The sequence below is a fragment of the Globicephala melas genome, chromosome 6 (assembly GCF_963455315.2).
Source record: "Globicephala melas chromosome 6, mGloMel1.2, whole genome shotgun sequence".
In the NCBI taxonomy this organism is placed as follows: Eukaryota; Metazoa; Chordata; class Mammalia; order Artiodactyla; family Delphinidae; genus Globicephala; species Globicephala melas.
The window spans coordinates 50,181,281-50,198,190 of NC_083319.1; the positions used below are offsets into that span (position 1 = coordinate 50,181,281).

General features: G+C 42.0%; 1 protein-coding gene across 3 annotated transcripts in view; it reads right to left on the reverse strand.

Moving 5' to 3' along the window:
* Window positions 1–16,910, reverse strand: part of ENTREP1 (endosomal transmembrane epsin interactor 1) — a 75,603-nt gene that overhangs the window by 11,873 nt on the left and 46,820 nt on the right. For all 3 annotated transcript variants that reach the window (XM_030877036.3, XM_030877038.3, XM_060300865.2), the window contains 4 exons: window positions 13,160–13,270; window positions 5,857–5,985; window positions 4,245–4,352; window positions 3,991–4,124 (listed from right to left, as the gene is read on the reverse strand). In XM_030877036.3, coding sequence (XP_030732896.1) covers window positions 3,991–4,124; window positions 4,245–4,352; window positions 5,857–5,985; window positions 13,160–13,270 — 482 coding nt within the window. The remainder of the gene's footprint in view (window positions 1–3,990; window positions 4,125–4,244; window positions 4,353–5,856; window positions 5,986–13,159; window positions 13,271–16,910) is intronic.

The following is a 16,910-nucleotide window of genomic DNA, read 5'->3' on the forward strand; positions in this document are numbered from 1 at the left end:
AAGCCTCATTTAGATGGAAGATGCTCCTAGAGTTGATGTAGCAGGAAAGTTCCTTTCCTACTAAGCAACTTTTCCTTATTTGTACCACTTTTGGGTAAATAAGGATCCATGGAGGGAAATAGGTCTGTTTGCTACAGGTTTTGTTCGTGATCCCTTATGGTACTCAACCCAGCTATAGAGCAGAATCACCCAGGAGGGTTCCTAAACTGGGCATGGCCTAGGCCTTACCTCTAGAAACTCTGCCCTAGTTGCCTGTGGTGGGGCCCAGGTGTCTGTATGCTGTCAGTGCTCCCAGGTGGTTCCAAGGCACAGCCAGGACTGAGACCACTGCTAAGCAAAATGGATTATGGTGGTTGAAATCAAAACCCTGTTATAGCTGGGAAAGGTGATCAAACTTTTACTGAAAATGAGTGTCTTTAGAAAACTGTTGCCTGATAAGGTAGGGGTAAGATTAAGGGCTAAATGTTTCTTAAGAGTAAGAAACATGCCAAGAACATCTGAAACCATGCAACTAACAATGGTAGAGCACGGTCTAAAGCTTTTGCCTGTAGAAAGATTTTTTTAGCCCATTATCTCATAATAATCCTCTCAGGAGTCACATGACAAGGCAGGTGAATGAGGAAACTGAGGCTCAGAAATGGTAAGAGATCCACCCAAGGTGACCCTTTTAAGAGACTCCAGAGCCTGGGCTTATTCAAATTCATCCCAAAGTCTCCAGGAAACCTTCGCTGGTTCATGCTCATGAGACCTCAAGATGAACAGGAAACCCGAACAGATCATGCAAAATACGTTCTGCTTTGATGCTACAAATAGGCCCTGAGAACTTATCCGAGGCTGATGGAGCAACTAATATGACCTTGACCAAAGAACGATCCTCCTCTGTGTGCTGAGAGAGCTTGGCCCTTCCACGGGGCACATGTTGGTAGGGGTGTGGGAGTGGGGAGTGAGGCCGGGTCGCCCAGCCCAAAGCTGAGCACAGAGTCAAGCCTAGGCACAGCCCAGCTCCACTTGAGTTTGGGTTTTGAAGTTCATTTGGAAAGGAAATGGTTGGGCCTTGTTGCTTTCACCTTTAAGAAATGCCCGGGTCAACCTGGCTCCCATGCGCTCATCTTCAGTTTTCTCTAGCAGGTAACATCCCCACAGTATAACCAGGTCCACATTCACGAATTAGGTTGGAGACTTTCCTTTTTGACTCCTGGCTCAAGCCAATTTCTGAGACTGGGGGACTCCCTGGAGTAGAGGAGATTGGGTACACAGCCCCCTCCAGTACTTACAAATTGATTCACAAAGTAGATAACCATCTTTGGATAGAAGCCTTGACTGCAATCAGGCTTCTACTTATGAGAGTAACTTGAGAAGCCCTTTTTCAAGGAGATACCAATGCATGAAATGGTTGTATTTATAGAAGTTAAATAAATAAAGCTCTTCTGAGAGGTCCTAATACCTTACAGGAAAACAGGAACCTGTATTACGTGAAAACTCTTAACATAACTGATTGTGGAAATATTAATGATAAACATCTGTTAATATTCTTGCCTGCCTGCTTATAAGAAAGAAAATTATCAATTGGGGTTAAACAGCTAGTGTCTATGATGTTGATTTATACTGAGAATCTAGCAAAGTCAGTCAAATTTAAAAATATCTCTGATAGAATATGTATCTAAAGGTGAATAAATTTAGCCATTTAAAAAAGGAGAGTGGGCAAGGGGCAGTGGGGGAGACAGGGGCATGGGATTAAGAGACACAAACCACTATGTATAAAATAGATAAGCAACACAAAATATTGTACAGCACAGGGAAATACAGCCATTGTTTTGTAATAACTTTAAATGGAATATGACTATAAAAATATTGAATCACTATGCTGTACACCTGAAACTAATACAATATTGTAAATCAACTACAATTTTTAAAATATACATAAAATGTTAAAAAAAAAAAGTGGCTGCATTCAGATATTGTAGAATTTTAGAAAATGAGGCTATTTGCCCATTGGAGATATGAGCTAGTGCTCCAGATATATACTTCAGGCCAAGCATTCTTGTTCTCTCAAGGGTGCTCTGCATAACCCCCTCCCCCACGTTCCTCTGGGAAGTTCTGGTTGGTAGAGCCCTTGATGACAAGCTCGTCTGTCTTCTTCCAGCTCAGACTTGGCCAGGGGCTGGCTCAGAGCTCAGAGGGGCAAATCCAGGGATGCACCCAGATCCTCAAAGACCCACAGTGATAAGCATGACTATGGAGGTGCAGAGAAGAGAAAGGAAAGAGGGAAGAAGGCCGGGGGATCCCACAGGTCAGCACTACTTCTAAACCCACATGACTTACTTTCCCTTTCTGCCACAGCATGAAATGAAATGTCTGCTGCCTCCTCTTAGGTCAACCAAGTGCTCACCCGCAACCTCAGAGAGCCAAGGAACTCTTCTTGAAGAGGGCATTTCTCTCCCCAACCATGAAGTAACAGGCACTTTTACTGTCCTTCAATGTGCACTCTGCAGACAGCCTGAGATTGGGCTACGTTTTTAGCAAACGTGTCCTATGGTACACAAAGAATATGTGTTTTGTTGCTATGTCCCTCTGGCCTCTGTAATTCTTGGCTCATTTCCTAAACGACCAGTGAAGCCATCCTGGCCCCTGAAGCTTCGAAATTCCAGCCCACCAGTCCCTGTACAAGAAGGAGGCTGAGCTGTCCCCCAGGCCATCTGTCCAGCCAGCTGATGTCCTTTCCAGCTTTGCGGTCATCTCTTATTTCCGCCGAGGTGGGTGGGCAGGGGAGGGGCTCGAGTGGGGTTTAGATACGAGCCTGAGGGACAAGTCAGGAAGATAACCCATTGAAAAGAACATTAACAGTGTCTGGGTGGGAGCCCACTGGTGAGCTCTTTCAAAATGACATGTGGCTGCCCTGAGCACTAGAAAATGGATTTCCAAAAACCCCAAGCCTGACATCAAATTTGTCTGACAACTCTCCACGTGTACCTCAGGGTTAAAAAGTAGAAATTCCAAGCCCTCTCAACAGCAAGGGAAAGACACTAGTCTTTCTTGTAGAATTCAGAGATTTGTTGTTTAGAAGTTTAAATGTAGGGTTTAAGTTTAAATGCAGGGTTGTTTTAGCCTTTAAATTCGGAGTAAGATCATCACTTCATCCTGGAAGCCAACCCTGACCAGCTGACTCTTCCTTCAAGCTCTCTGCAGCCCACTCACCAGTCTAGGTTAGGAAGTCCTCCTCTTGCACTCAAAATCTCCCTTTTGAGTACTACTGTGATCCTTTCAACACTCATTTTTAATGACCTAGACTGTGAGCTCCTTGATAGGGGTAGGAAGTTGGTATAACTCATTTTGAATTCCAATAACCCAGCACAGTAACTAGTAAGCAGCAGAGGATGGAGTAAATGTTTGTTGAATGAATAAATGAAGTCATTCTTTAGAATGGTACAATTCTAGAAGTGGCTAACAACCAAATGAATGCATGCAGCACTTCATCCTACAAATAATGATTTCTGAGATTTAAGAAACAGACGATCAAATTTCGAGCTAGAATTTGAAAAGGAGAATAAACACGGTATCTATTTTTTTTCTAGACCAAGGAGATGTAATTAATAATTAACCTTTTTTTAATGGCTGGGAAGAAGTTCATGATTTGAGGACCTGCTGATGGTTTACAATGAATATCGATTTGGCCCGACTGAGAGCGTTTCCAGGGCAACAGCAGTTTTCAATCATGTCAAATTACAGCAGTTATCTCACTGGGTGTCAGTTTTCCTAAGAAGCTAATTGAAATTGAAAAACTATATCCTTAGGTCAAGGTTTGACTTTTCTTTGGTTTCATGCAATTTGTCAGACCAAAAAAGAGAGAGAAAACCCGGACGATCCTGGAAAATAATACAATGTCTAGATTTTGGAGAGAAGTCAGAGCCCGTGCTGTGAGTTCTGGAGACCCTTCGGCCTCAAAACTGAGAGCAGCCCAGAGACCTGGGCGGGGGTATGTAGGGAGGATACCTGCGGTTCGTCCGGGGTGTGCACGAGTAAAACGTGGCGAAATAGGAAGGGGGAGGCACTGGCGGCACAAAGTCGTCAGGGTCTGGGATGCGTCTGTGTTCCTCTACTTCTTCCGCAGAAATCTGTGATTCATCCTAATTAAACAGCACCTTGGTTAGTCAACAGCTCGGGGAGAAAAGCAACGGATGACACAACAAGGTCCGAGGGTGGGATCAGTGGAGTCACAGACACCCTGCCGCCTTGCATGGACTTACGACGCAGGATCTTCGGGCTGCAAAGATCTGAAGGTAGCGAAGGGCGGCTGCCACCAAGCAGACGGTGGTGGTCAGGGCATTCAAGGCACACAGGGCGAAAAGGACTTTCTGGAACCAGGAAACAAGGACGCACCTGAGTACCTCAAAACTGAGGACCAGAACGCAACATAAAAACTTTAAAAAATAATAATAATACTGCCCCAAGGAAGACAATTCCCATGAGAAAATGCATGTAAAGGACTTAGATGGTGTTTGGCTCATGCTGGGTGCCAAACAAACACTGGTTATTATTAACACTGTCATGCAATAGTGTGTACTTCTTAATTTTAAAAACTTATCTTAGAAGATTCCTGTCCCGGGCAGACCTGGTATTACCATATTTCCTTTTGCATCAGAATCCTGTCTGGAAATATCCCTTCCAGGAAAGTACTGAATTTCTCTTCTGAAGTCAGTGTACCCAGTGATAGCAAATCCCAACCTCCCCCCTCCCACAGACTCCCACCAGGACAGCACGCTGCTTAATTCGTGGCCACTGATTCTATTTCAGGAGCCACTGGCAGAGCTGCCCCGGGCACCCAATGAAGACAACACAGGGGGCAGGCTGGCCCGAGTGTCAACAGGGCTTGTCTCCTCTAAACACATGTCTCAAAATAGCAGCAAAGCCAATTCCAAAAGTTTCTGTTGCCACAGTCCTGGCTGCTTAGCGGGGCTTTCCCCAAGCAAAGTCCTGGCTCAGAAAGTTTGGGAGTGACTCAGCTACCGAAAATCCAGAAGCCAAAGAAAGAAGGCCATTTTCACATCCTCCAAAACTCAGAGAGCTGACAGCTTCTCTCTCTTTGCTTAGAGACTCCTCTTCCCCACAAGAAAACAAACCCAAAACAAAGACCTAAAGAAAGCCATCAGTGACGGACCATCCAAAAGCTAGTATCTCAGGGTTCACCAACTGAGCTTGTCACTCACTGGGCTAACAGACCTTAAGTCAGGATGTGATTTTTATCCAATTCCCTAATAAAGGTTAATTTTGTATTTCTCTTCAGCTGGTATCATTTGCTTTTCATCTCTTTCGCTTAGTATAGTTGCGGCCTATTAAACAAGAGGTAGTGTCTTGACTTTCTCTTGTACTTTCTGGCCAATACATCTCCTTAGTCTATGTGTTTTAGAACGGCAGCACTCAACAGCCTACAGGATTCATTTAAGCCAACAAAGGAGCATTAGAACAATAACAAATGGGCATGGACTTTAGAGGTTCTGCTAAAACTACATCTTATATGTGTAGCGACATCATGGGTGTGTATGTGTGCATATGTGTGCGTGTATATGTAAATTCACATACGTACACATATACATGTGTATGCATTTAGGCTGCTTTACATTTTTTACTAGCTTATAATTCTTGAGCACAAAGAAGCTATCCATTCATAACTTAAGAGAAACACAATAATCTGTGTGTTCTCAATTCTTTCTCTAGGTCACTGATAAGGAGTCTCTCATATCTGCTTTCAATAGGATTATTTGAAGGAGGTAAAAAAGGAGGAATATTTCAGGGAGCTTTGCCTTCCTTGGGGTCTCTGTGGTGTAGTTACTGGTGGGGGATGGAATCTATTCCAGATACCTTGAGTAGAAGGTGAACAGCACTACAAGGCTGAACTGGGAAGAGTTTCAAGGCATTTTCTTTGTCTGTGCATTTGGCTGGTTGAAATTCTTCACAACAGAAGCAAATCTTGCCTTCACCTAAATCCACCTTAAGGGGAAAAGGCAGAACAACAATTTAATTATTAAGTAAGAATACACAGGCCACACCATGGAACACCAATCCTACAGAATGAGACATGGCAGGGTTCAGTGTCAGGCAACGTCTACATCAGTCAGGACAGCCTAGGGTATGCTGGGTAACAACCAGCCCCCAAATTTCAGTGGCTTAATCAACCAAGGTTATTTCTTGACTATGCTACATGTCCACTGCAGGTCAGCAGAGGGCTCTGCTCATCATATTCCCTTACGGACCGAAGTTGATGGAGCATCTACTATCTGAGGATTGAGGGTCACTATGCTAGAGACATGGAGAGCACATGATGAATTGCACATGGGCACTTAAAGCAGGTTTACAAGGTAAAAGGTAGGACACTCAGTTAAATTTGAATTCAGATAAACAGGTCATTCCTTAGGGTCAGTATGTCCCAAATATTGCATGAGATATGTTTATAGTAAAAAACTATTACTCTTTATTTGAAATTCAAATTTAATTTGGCGTCCTGTGTTTTCACTTGCTAAATCTGGTCACCCTAGCTTAAATCTTCCTCTTGGAAATGACACTCCTCACATGAGCTCAGTTTCAGTTCCAAAGTAAATCATATGGCTCCACTTAATCCAAGAGGGCAAGGAAGTTCACTCTACCACATGCCTGGAAGAAGCACAAGGTCTATTTGGTGAACAGTAGCCCTAAACCATGTAGGCTTAAAGAGATCTCTTAGTTCACATCTTCAGTGTGTTCACAGAGTCTAGTAGAAGTTTTCTTTATTTGAAGTGATACAATTACTGATGAATAATCTCATATATTTTTAGTGAGATGCTTTGCAAACTTTGGGTCACTTTTCCAAGTTTCCATTGAGTCAGGTTGGGAACATATGAACTAGCTGATTTGGGCTAATAAGACCCATAATTTGGGAGCAGAGGTTCATTCTTACTTGCTCTGCAGCTTGAGCTGTTAAAGTTGGCTATTCTATTTTGGCTAAAAAGAAAGGCCACACCTCTTTCATACTTGTTCAATTAAACAGGCGCCTTTGACTTCACTAGCTGCAAAATTCTTCAGGAATCTTTAAGAATGACTGAACATTTACAATGCTTTTGTTGCTTAACAGAAAAAAAAAAAAGCCTTTTTTCTCACTGAATTAAGATTCTTATCCTCTAGTCATAGTGGAAAATTTCATGGTAGTTTCCATATAAGGAGGAAACTTAGTTCCTTCTAATATAAGTTGACTAGGAAGCCAAAGGGAAAAATTTGTACCACTGGATTACACAATTTTTGGTTTGGTTTTCTTTTTCTTTTGAACTGCAATTTACATACACAAATCATAAGCATACCATTCAAGGAATTTAGAGCCATGCATATCCCTCTGTAACCCAAACCCTTATCAACATACAGAACATACCATCACCAGAGAGAATTCCTTCACGTCCCTTCCTATGGACCCCTGCCCACACCCTCCAAAGAGACAACCACTGTTTGGATATTTTTTCCATATAGATTAGTTTTGCCTCTTACAGAATTCCATGAATCCTAGAACATTTTTTATTCCTTGTCCTTAAATCATATTGAAAGAGACGCATTACTAAAATAAACACGGATGCCCAGATTTTTTATAAATTTTGCCTCTGATACAAAGAATTACAACTAGAGTTACCTCGATGGTCTCCATAATCTATCAATTCACAACTACTTTGGTTTCTGTCTTTTCCTGGTTTGTCCACAAGAGATTGTTATCTCAGCGACGTCCCCACACCTAGATCCACGACTCCACACACAAAGGCACAAGGCTGTTTCTATTTGAATTTTTCTTTCATTGTCTCACATTTTTGAAGGTACATCCTGCTGCTAATATCTAGATTCTTGGCTTCTAAAGGAAAACTTCTGTGGACATTCAGACAGGACTTCCCTAGGCAGGTGGGAACTATTCTTTCCCCTCAGGGATCTCTGACTTTCTCTTCGCTGCTCTTCCATAGTTAATCATATCCTTACTCCAGGCTAAATTCATAAGGTAAATATTACTCCCAATGGGCTTTCTCCTTGAAAGTTTCCTGCTGAGAACTTCCTGTTTTAATACTAACAGCATTATTTAGTATAACAAAGAAGCACCTAACAGAGATGATTCATTCTTCTCATGTCTCCATTCTGTTCAAGTACACAAGGCCCTCTCTCACCAAGCAGGAACCAAGCTCACGTTTTTCAACGCGACACAGTGCAATTTCCATTTCTTACATTGTATAAGCCTCAAGATCTTACCTGAGGACTTCACCTCCCCTAGGTAAGACTAGGTGTCATCTTACAAAGTACTCCCTTCCCACATGAGTCCATTCTTAATCCAAGGCATTATTTTAAGACAGAAACCAATCCTGTGTGGGCTGCACATACAGAAACCTCAACTCTCTGGAAACTTTGGATGGCAAGATTTTCCAGGTAAGTGATAATTAATCCCTTTAAACAAAGGATCTTATCTGAAAGTTAATCACTATGCAAACAATAATGAATATCTATCACTGTGCCCAGCTGATATAGGAAAGCCCTGAGGCTTCGTGCAAAATGATTCTAGGCAACCGTGCCTTTTGTGTTCCTCATTCTTCCTGTTTCTGACCCTTCACCTGCCTTCTTAATCCCATCTGCCCAATATTTCTGAAAACTTATTCTAACTTCTCTTCAATGTCTTTAACCATCTGCAAACAACCCTGTCGAATCTCCCCATTCTTAAATGAAAAAATCCCTCTTTCATACTTGACACTATTACCTGAAGCTGTCAGATCCTCTCCTTCCTCCCGTCATCAATCACTATCATGGCTCTCTATCCTAGCTGCACGTTAGAATCTTCTGGGAAGATTTCCCCAAAATGACGATGCCATCTTTAGCAACTAGGGAACTGCAAATTACAGTAACGGTGAGATCTTGACTTAGCCCCATCAGACTGGCAAAAAATTAGAGGGTAACACTTGTTGTAGGTAGAGGGTTACTGGTAGAAATGTAAGTTAAAGCTCTTTAATAAAGGAACTGTCCATACATTTTAAATTAAATATACTTATTCCCAACCACTTCGGAAAACCGTTGAGCAGTTTCTTTTAAAGTTAGACGTACGTTTACCACATGACCCAGCAATTCCATACTTATGTATTTACTCAAGAGAAATGCAAACAGGCCCCCAAAAAACATTATACAAAAATGTTCACAACAGCTTTGTTCATAACACCCCTAAACTGGAAACAACCCAAATGCCCATCAACAGGAGAACTGATAAAACAAACTGTGCTATTTTTATACAATGAAATATTGCCCTGATTAAGAAAAGAGAGTGAGAAGGGAAGAGCAAACAACTGATATGACCCAAAAACATGGATGAATCTCAAAAACATCATGCTGAGCTAAATAAGTCAGACACAAAAAGGTACATGACTCCACCTGCATGAAGTTCAAGAACAGACGAAACTAATCTATGGTGAAAGAAACTGGAACAGTGGTTGCCTATGAGAGAGTTGAGACTGCCTGAAAGAAGACAGCAAATAACTTTCTAAAGTGATAAAAATGCTCTAGATTTTGTCTGGGGTGTACACATGAGTGTATTTGTCATGATGAATGTAGACTTTGGTCAAAACTTAATGAACTGCACACTTGAGATCTGGTCATTTCGCTATAGATTTTATCTCAGTTTTTTAAAAAAATGGATAGAATCAGCAAATGGTTGAATGTGCTATAAAAAAAAAATGAGATAAACAGAAGAACAATCCTTGTCCTGGGAGCCTGCTCCGCTTAGGTCACAGCCCCGATGGAGATCTGCAGAATAGTATTCATAGCAGCACTGCTTCTATCTGTCAAAACCCAAACCACAACGGACAACAAGAAAATAGAGAACTGACTTGTTCAAAGGAAAAAAGGGTGTTAGAGCTGTACCTAATATATCTTTAAGTGAGAAAAACAATATGCAGGGAAGTGGATACAAAAGCTCCCATTTCTGAAGAATAAGTAGTGAACAACCCCACCCCATACACATCTACATAAGGTTACATGAGCATGAAACATGAAAGGAAATCCCCCAGCTTGTTACCGTGGATTCAGGGTGACTGGTGTAGATGGTGAGGCAAAGAGGGAAGGAGAGAATCCCTTCCTCAGAAAGACTCCACTTGCCAAATACGTTCCCTAATGAAAAACAATTACAATATGGTCCTGTTGATGAAAAATTAGGTGTGTTTTTATCCATAAAGACAGTGCAAAAAACCTGTCAAATGGTTAACTATGATGTCCCCAAACAGTGAGATTTCAAATGATTTTTAAGTTCCATCCTACACTTTTATGGCTTGTCCAATTATATAATTAGAAACAATCCCAGAGTTGGTTTTGTGGTGGGAAAATTTTTTAATTAAAAATACACTTTAAAACTTAAAAAAATACTGATGCTAAGACCCCCACTCCAGGGCAGTTGAGAATCTCTGAGTATGGGGCCCAAGTCTGGGTATTCTTTAAAAAGTTCCCCTAGGTGATTCTAACAGGGAGTCAGGGTAGAGAAGCACAGAATTTCTCAGAAAAGTCAACCATATAGACCCTTATGCCTTGTAATTTGGCTTCTGTTTGTTCCAGAGCCAACAGTGATCTAACCACTCAGGCTAACTAACTACTAACTAACCACTGCCCTTGGAATCCTCTCCTCTCCTGGCTTCGACCCACTCCCTTTATTTATTTATTGTTCAAGGCCCATCTCAAATACCTACGTTCCAGGTATCCTTTTCCCGTCTTCCCAAGAATAGAAGTCCTTCTTCTTTTGCACCCCCAGAGCACTGTGTCTCACTCTGATGGCTGATCACAGACTCCTTTGCTTTGCAATTGGGCATTTATTCATCCCCTCCACAAACACTGATCAAGCACCTGCCATGGTTATCCCACTCCTCTTGCTACGTGATAAACGTCTAGGTCAGAAACGATGTCTGACTTTCCTTTCTACTCTCTGCAGTTTCTAGCATGGGGTCTTGCATATGATAGATGCTACTCTTTTATCGAACTGTCTTTTAAAATATTATGACTTTTCACTTCTAGCCTGTCTGTTCTCTTTGCCCCTTCCAATTTTCTGTGTAATTAGTAACAGGAAGAACAAGCCTTGTTTAAAATTTATTTTCTGGGAACTCTATGTATGTAGAGAAGTCTGTGGGAGGTGCTGTTGAAAACTCCCAAGAAAATACAGAGCCTGACACTGTTCTTAGGAAGATTCCAGACCAGGAGAAGAGAGAAGAAAGGTATATGAATACCTTTAGTCCAAAAAAGGAACGAGAAATGCTTCAGAGATGTACAGATAGGAATTCTGGAAGATTACCTTCCCTGGGGATCAGGGACTATTTCCTTAAGAAGATCATTGTTGAATAAGGCTTTAAAAGGCTGACACCATTTGGATGAACAGGGATGTAAGGGACAGGGAATGGTCGGGGGAGAGACAGCATTGTGAGAAACAGGAAAGTAGGGCAGGAGCTTGGGTAATGACATGCGGGCTCGGGCTCCATTACAGGGAGTGTGAGTTGCTGCAGCAGGAGAGCAGGATGAGGGCAAATGATACAGGGCCTTAAAAACCAGAAAACATTGTGAGCCTGTGCTTCCAAAACTTACACTTATTAAGTGAGGGAATGGCAAAAATCAAACAAATTTGTGAAGGGTTGTTAAGGAAGAGCAATAGGTTTTTAGTGAGTCCAGGAGGAGCTTTCCTATCTGGGAAGGCCATGAGTTTCACTGCAAGGACCTGGTCACAGTGTTTTGAGAAATGTGGCAGCCTTCTTCACTTGCATCCTGCTGGTTTTGAAAGGGCGAGATTGCCATGGAACCAAGTTCCAAATAGATGAGGTTTACTACAACCTGTAAAGAGTCCACTTCTTTTGCTTTGTGCCACAGGGAGATATTTGTTACAGAAAAGTCCTCTTAAAAAGTTCAGAGATGGCCAGCAATTCCACCTTCCAGGCACATATTCCAGAGAACTGACCCATTTCCGTGGCAGCATTGTTCACAATAGCCAAAAGGTGGAAAGAACCCCAGTGCCCTCCGATGGATGAAGGGTAAACAAAATGTGTCCTCTATATACAGTGGAATAGTATCCAGCTTTAAAAAGGAAGGAAATTCTGATACCTACTACAACATGCGTACATACTGAGCATGTTATGCTAAGTGAAATAAGCAATTACTAAAAGACAAATACTGTATGATTCCACTTATATCTGGTAACAAGAGCAGTCAAATCCACAGCGTCAGAAAGAGTGGTTGTTGGGCTTCCCTGGTGGCGCAGTGGTTGAGAGTCCGCCTGCCGATGCGCGGGACACGGGTTCGTGCCCCGGTCTGGGAAGATCCCACATGCCGCGGAGCGGCTGGGCCCGTGAGCCATGGCCGCTGAGCCTGCGCGTCCGGAGCCTCAGCAACGGGAGAGGCCACAACAGTGAGAGGCCCGAGTACCGCAAAAAAAAAAAAATAAAAATAAAAAAACAACAAGAAAGAATGGTTGCCGGAGGCCAGCGGGAGGAGGGGATGGAAGAGTTCTAGAGATCGGTTGCATAACAATGCGAATGTACTTAACACTACTGAATGGTTAAGATGCTAAATTTTTTGCTACGGGCATTTTACTATAACAATTAAAAAACAGGAAAATAGAAATTGACATAGTACAGGTCCATAACCTCTTATCCACAATTCTGAAATCCAAGAAGCTCTGGAAACCAAAAATTCTGGATTACATTCTGTTGTCCAGACTCCACTGTGATGTTACGGAATAAACAGTATATGCGTCACATTTACCTTCTAAAAATTGGAAAACTCTGAATGCTGAAACACACCTGGCCTCCAAAGGTTTCAGATAAAGGACTGCTGACCTAAATTCTGATAATATCCATTTTTCCTCTTTAGATGAGAGCGGATAGATATTGATTGTGGACAATTGATCCATCTATTCACTAACTAATGATGCATGTGGTTCTCCCGGCTGGTCCCTGCTTTGGAAAAAAAAATTGACAACCTGAGTAAAATACTTAGCAGGAAGCTCTTTGTTTTGTTTTCCTGCTTCCTTTGACCAACTTCAGGTTTCATTTTAAGATGCTGCCTGGTCCTGGGTGTTGCCAGCCACACACTGGCACCCGGGAAAGCCGGGCAGGCCAGGGTCGGCCCAGGCGCACAGTGATGATTCAGAACTGCTTACCAGATCACACCTGGGCACGCTGGACACGAACTGGGCCCCTTGGCAGCCTAGGATAAATCCGGCTAAATTCAGAAGGACACACACCACAGAGAGCAGCACAAAAAGGTTCACCTGAAACAGCAAGAAAAGAGGCAGTTAGAAAAAAGACCGTAGCTAAATTCAGAGATAGTTTTGTCTGAGTAAAAAAAAACTCATATTCTCTCCCTAGAGGAAACATTAAAAAAAAGTCAGAACAATGTTTTTAATGTACAAACTTCTTTTTTTTCATTTTTTAGAATGTTTTAAATTGTGCTGAGGAATGTCCCTGACCCTCAAGTCTTCTCAGTTTCCAGTCCCTATTTTTCCTGCTCTTTGCAAATGAGGGAGTTCTGTTAGCTGTACACTACCTTAAGCCATGGCTATTTCCTCCTTGAGCCATTGTTATTTTTTTCTGACTTTTACAGGATCATGGTAACTAGACAAATGGAGAATTCTAGAATATAAGTGGAACCCAGGAAAATCAAGGAGCTCAGAGTCATTACCAGCCAGAAATCACAGTATGTGTGAAAATAAAGATGAGTCTTTTTTCAGTTCCAAACAGTGTTGGTACTAAAGAAAAGGTGTGCAGTGATCTTCCATGTACTTGTATCCAAAGTTAAATATTACAAATACTACCCTAAATGATCAAAAATCGACAGAAATCAACCAAGAAGCCAGTATTTACTTAGCGCAAATTAGAGACTACAAAGGCTTTTCAACCTGAGAACTCTGATTATTGTCAAAATCAAACCTTAATGTAAATATAAAAGATTGGAGCTAATGATTATCAGTGTTAGAACCAAGCAACATTTCAGGTAGCTGATATGTCAGAACTGGCTGGCAAATGAGTTCACACGTGAACTCTACTACAGAAAGCTCATCCTTTATTGCTGGTATTCCAAGAAGCTTGAAAGTATCTCCCCAGACCCAGGTTATGAGTCAATATTTAGTATCACATGATGTCACTTTTCTTAAGAGGAATTCTTCCTTCCTCTCCAAGAGGAGCTTATGAATTATAAATACCGAGTGACTCCAGGAATCCAGACCCTTGCTGGACTTGACTGAAGACTCTTTCCTGACCAATGAACAAGGCGACTCGTTTTTCACTGAGGAATCTGGCTTCTGCTTCTCTCCTTTTTTGTTAATTTGTAAAAGGACTGTGTGCCCTGTCATCAAATCTTGAGGAAAAAGCTGGAAGCGGCTACTGTGTTACTGTTTCCCAGGCTAGATTCTTCCAGGTCTGTAGTACTTGACTTGCACTGTGCCCCCTTGCAAGAGCCCCCTCTTGCACTGCCAAAGCTTTTGGGAAAATGAGAATGCATAATTGGCAAAAGACGGGACATGGTCTTCTAACATGGGCTTCTTTTATGCCCTGGCAGTTGCTGTGCAAAGAGACTTAATACATCTGGAATCTTCACACCCAGCAACACAATAATTGTTACTATGGGGAAGTCTTGAACTTGCCTTTAGAAAATTTTTTTTAATGAAATATCAGATGCCTTAAAAAGAAAACATGGTTATAATCCTTATTCCTACCAGCCCACCACTAATCTTCATAACTGAAACTTAGCAGCATCAGATATGGAGTGGGTGAGAGTTCATTACCCAACCCTGGACCCCAAATCTCTCCGTTAAAATCTTAAATCCAGCTCATCAAAAGACACCATTAAGAAATCAATACAGGATTTCCCTGGTGGTGCAGTGGTTAAGAGTCCACCTGCCAATGCAGGGGACACAGGTTCGAGCCCTGGTCCGGGAAGATCCCACATGCCGCGGAGCAACTAAGCTGTGCGCCTCAACTACTGAGCCTGTGCTCTAGAGCCCACTTGCCACGACTACTGAAGCCCACGCGCTTAGAGCCCGTGCTCCGCAACAAGAGAAGCCACCACAATGAGAAGCCCGCGTGCTGCAACGAAGAGTAGCCCCTGCTCGCTGCAACTAGAGAAAGCCCACGCACAGCAGTGAAGACCCAACACAGCCAAAAATAAAATAAATAAATAAATAAATAAATAAATAAATATATATATATATATATATATATGAGCTTTTTAAAAAAAAAGCGTAGTTGCCTGTTTTGGGGAGGAGGCGTGGAGTGAGGGGCTGACTGGGAAGAGATAAGGGAATTTTCTGGAGTGATAAAAATGTTCTATATCTTGTTTTGGATATTGGCTACATGGGTGTATCCAACTGCTAAAACTTAGCTAACTGAACACTTATGATCTGGGATTTATATAAATTATATTTAATATATATTTTTTAAATAAGGAAGAAAATCCTGAGTACAGCTGCCAAGACAGGAGTGTGAGATCATATAGTGAATACGATCTACTTCTAAAATGTCAGAACAACAAAAACAAGACGAGAGAAGGCCCCAGGGATTCACTGCCTGGTGGGCTTGGCTTCCCTCCTACACTGGAGGGGCTGCTAATGAGAAGTTAAAGCCACATCACCAGAATGCCGCCCTGCGAACCCCAGAACGAGGACATGGGCCAAGGCACACGGCTGTGTACAAAATAGCCGTGCACTGTTCCCCAAATTTATCCCTAAATTTGGCTTTTTTATTACTATTATTAAAACTCTGGCCAAACATTGGCCAAATGGTCATCTAATTACAGTAAGTCCCCTACATACAAATGAGTTCCGTTCAGAGAGCGTGTTGATAAGTCCAATTTGTTCGTAAGTCCAGCAGAGTTAGCCTAGGTACCCAACTAACACAATCGGCTATATAGTACTGTACTGTAATAGGTTTATAATACTTTTCACACAAACAATACATAAAAAACCAACCAACACAAAAAATAAAGAAAACATTTTTAATCTTACAGTACAGTACCTTGAAAAGTACAGTACAACAGCGGCATACAGGGGCTGGCATCAAGTGAAGAGGCAAGAAGAGTTACTGACTGGAGGAGGGAGAGGAGGTGGGAGACGGTAGAGCTGAAGGATCGTCAGCCATAGGAGACGGAGGACAAGCTGCCATTTCACTCATGCCTGAATGCATGTTCGCATCTTTGAAAGTTCTCAACTTGAAGGTTCGTAGGTAGGGGACTTACCGTACTCTAGGGGACTTACCGCACTCTAGTGTAGACCACTGTGGTATGTATCAGACAGATATTATGGCAGATATTAGGATACCAAGCATATCTCTTTCAGAGGTTGGATCAGGCTCAACCGTACAAAATATTGGAGTTATAAGGGATTCAGGATATACAGGGACCTTCAGAATGGACCCCTCTGGCTTTCACCTAGTTATAATGGTATAACATCCAGGACTCAAATATCCATCCGAACCATCACCAGATGGCATCCCCTTAAACAGAAGACAGTGAAAAATCAGCTACTAGTGAAGAACATCATAGTCACAAAGCCCACAGAGCTATACCTGGAAAAGGGAAGAATTTCTTACATTTTCTTCTATTGTCATCATTCTTGCCTTTAAAAAAATCATTGCAGGTGATTTGAGTTTCTCTTTGTGAAAGACACCAAAATTTGGGATCAGGCCTTCCCCTTGCTTGCTGTGATATCTTAGACAACCTCCATGAGACTCACTTTTCTCATCTGTTAAAAAGGTCTATTGTCCTACTGGGAGAAAATATTTGCAAATGATGCAACTGACAAGGGCTTAATTTCCAAAATAAACAAATAGCTCATACAACTCAACAACAACAACAAAATAACCCAGTTGAAAAATGGGCAGAAGACCTAAATTGACATTTCTTCAAAGAACACATAC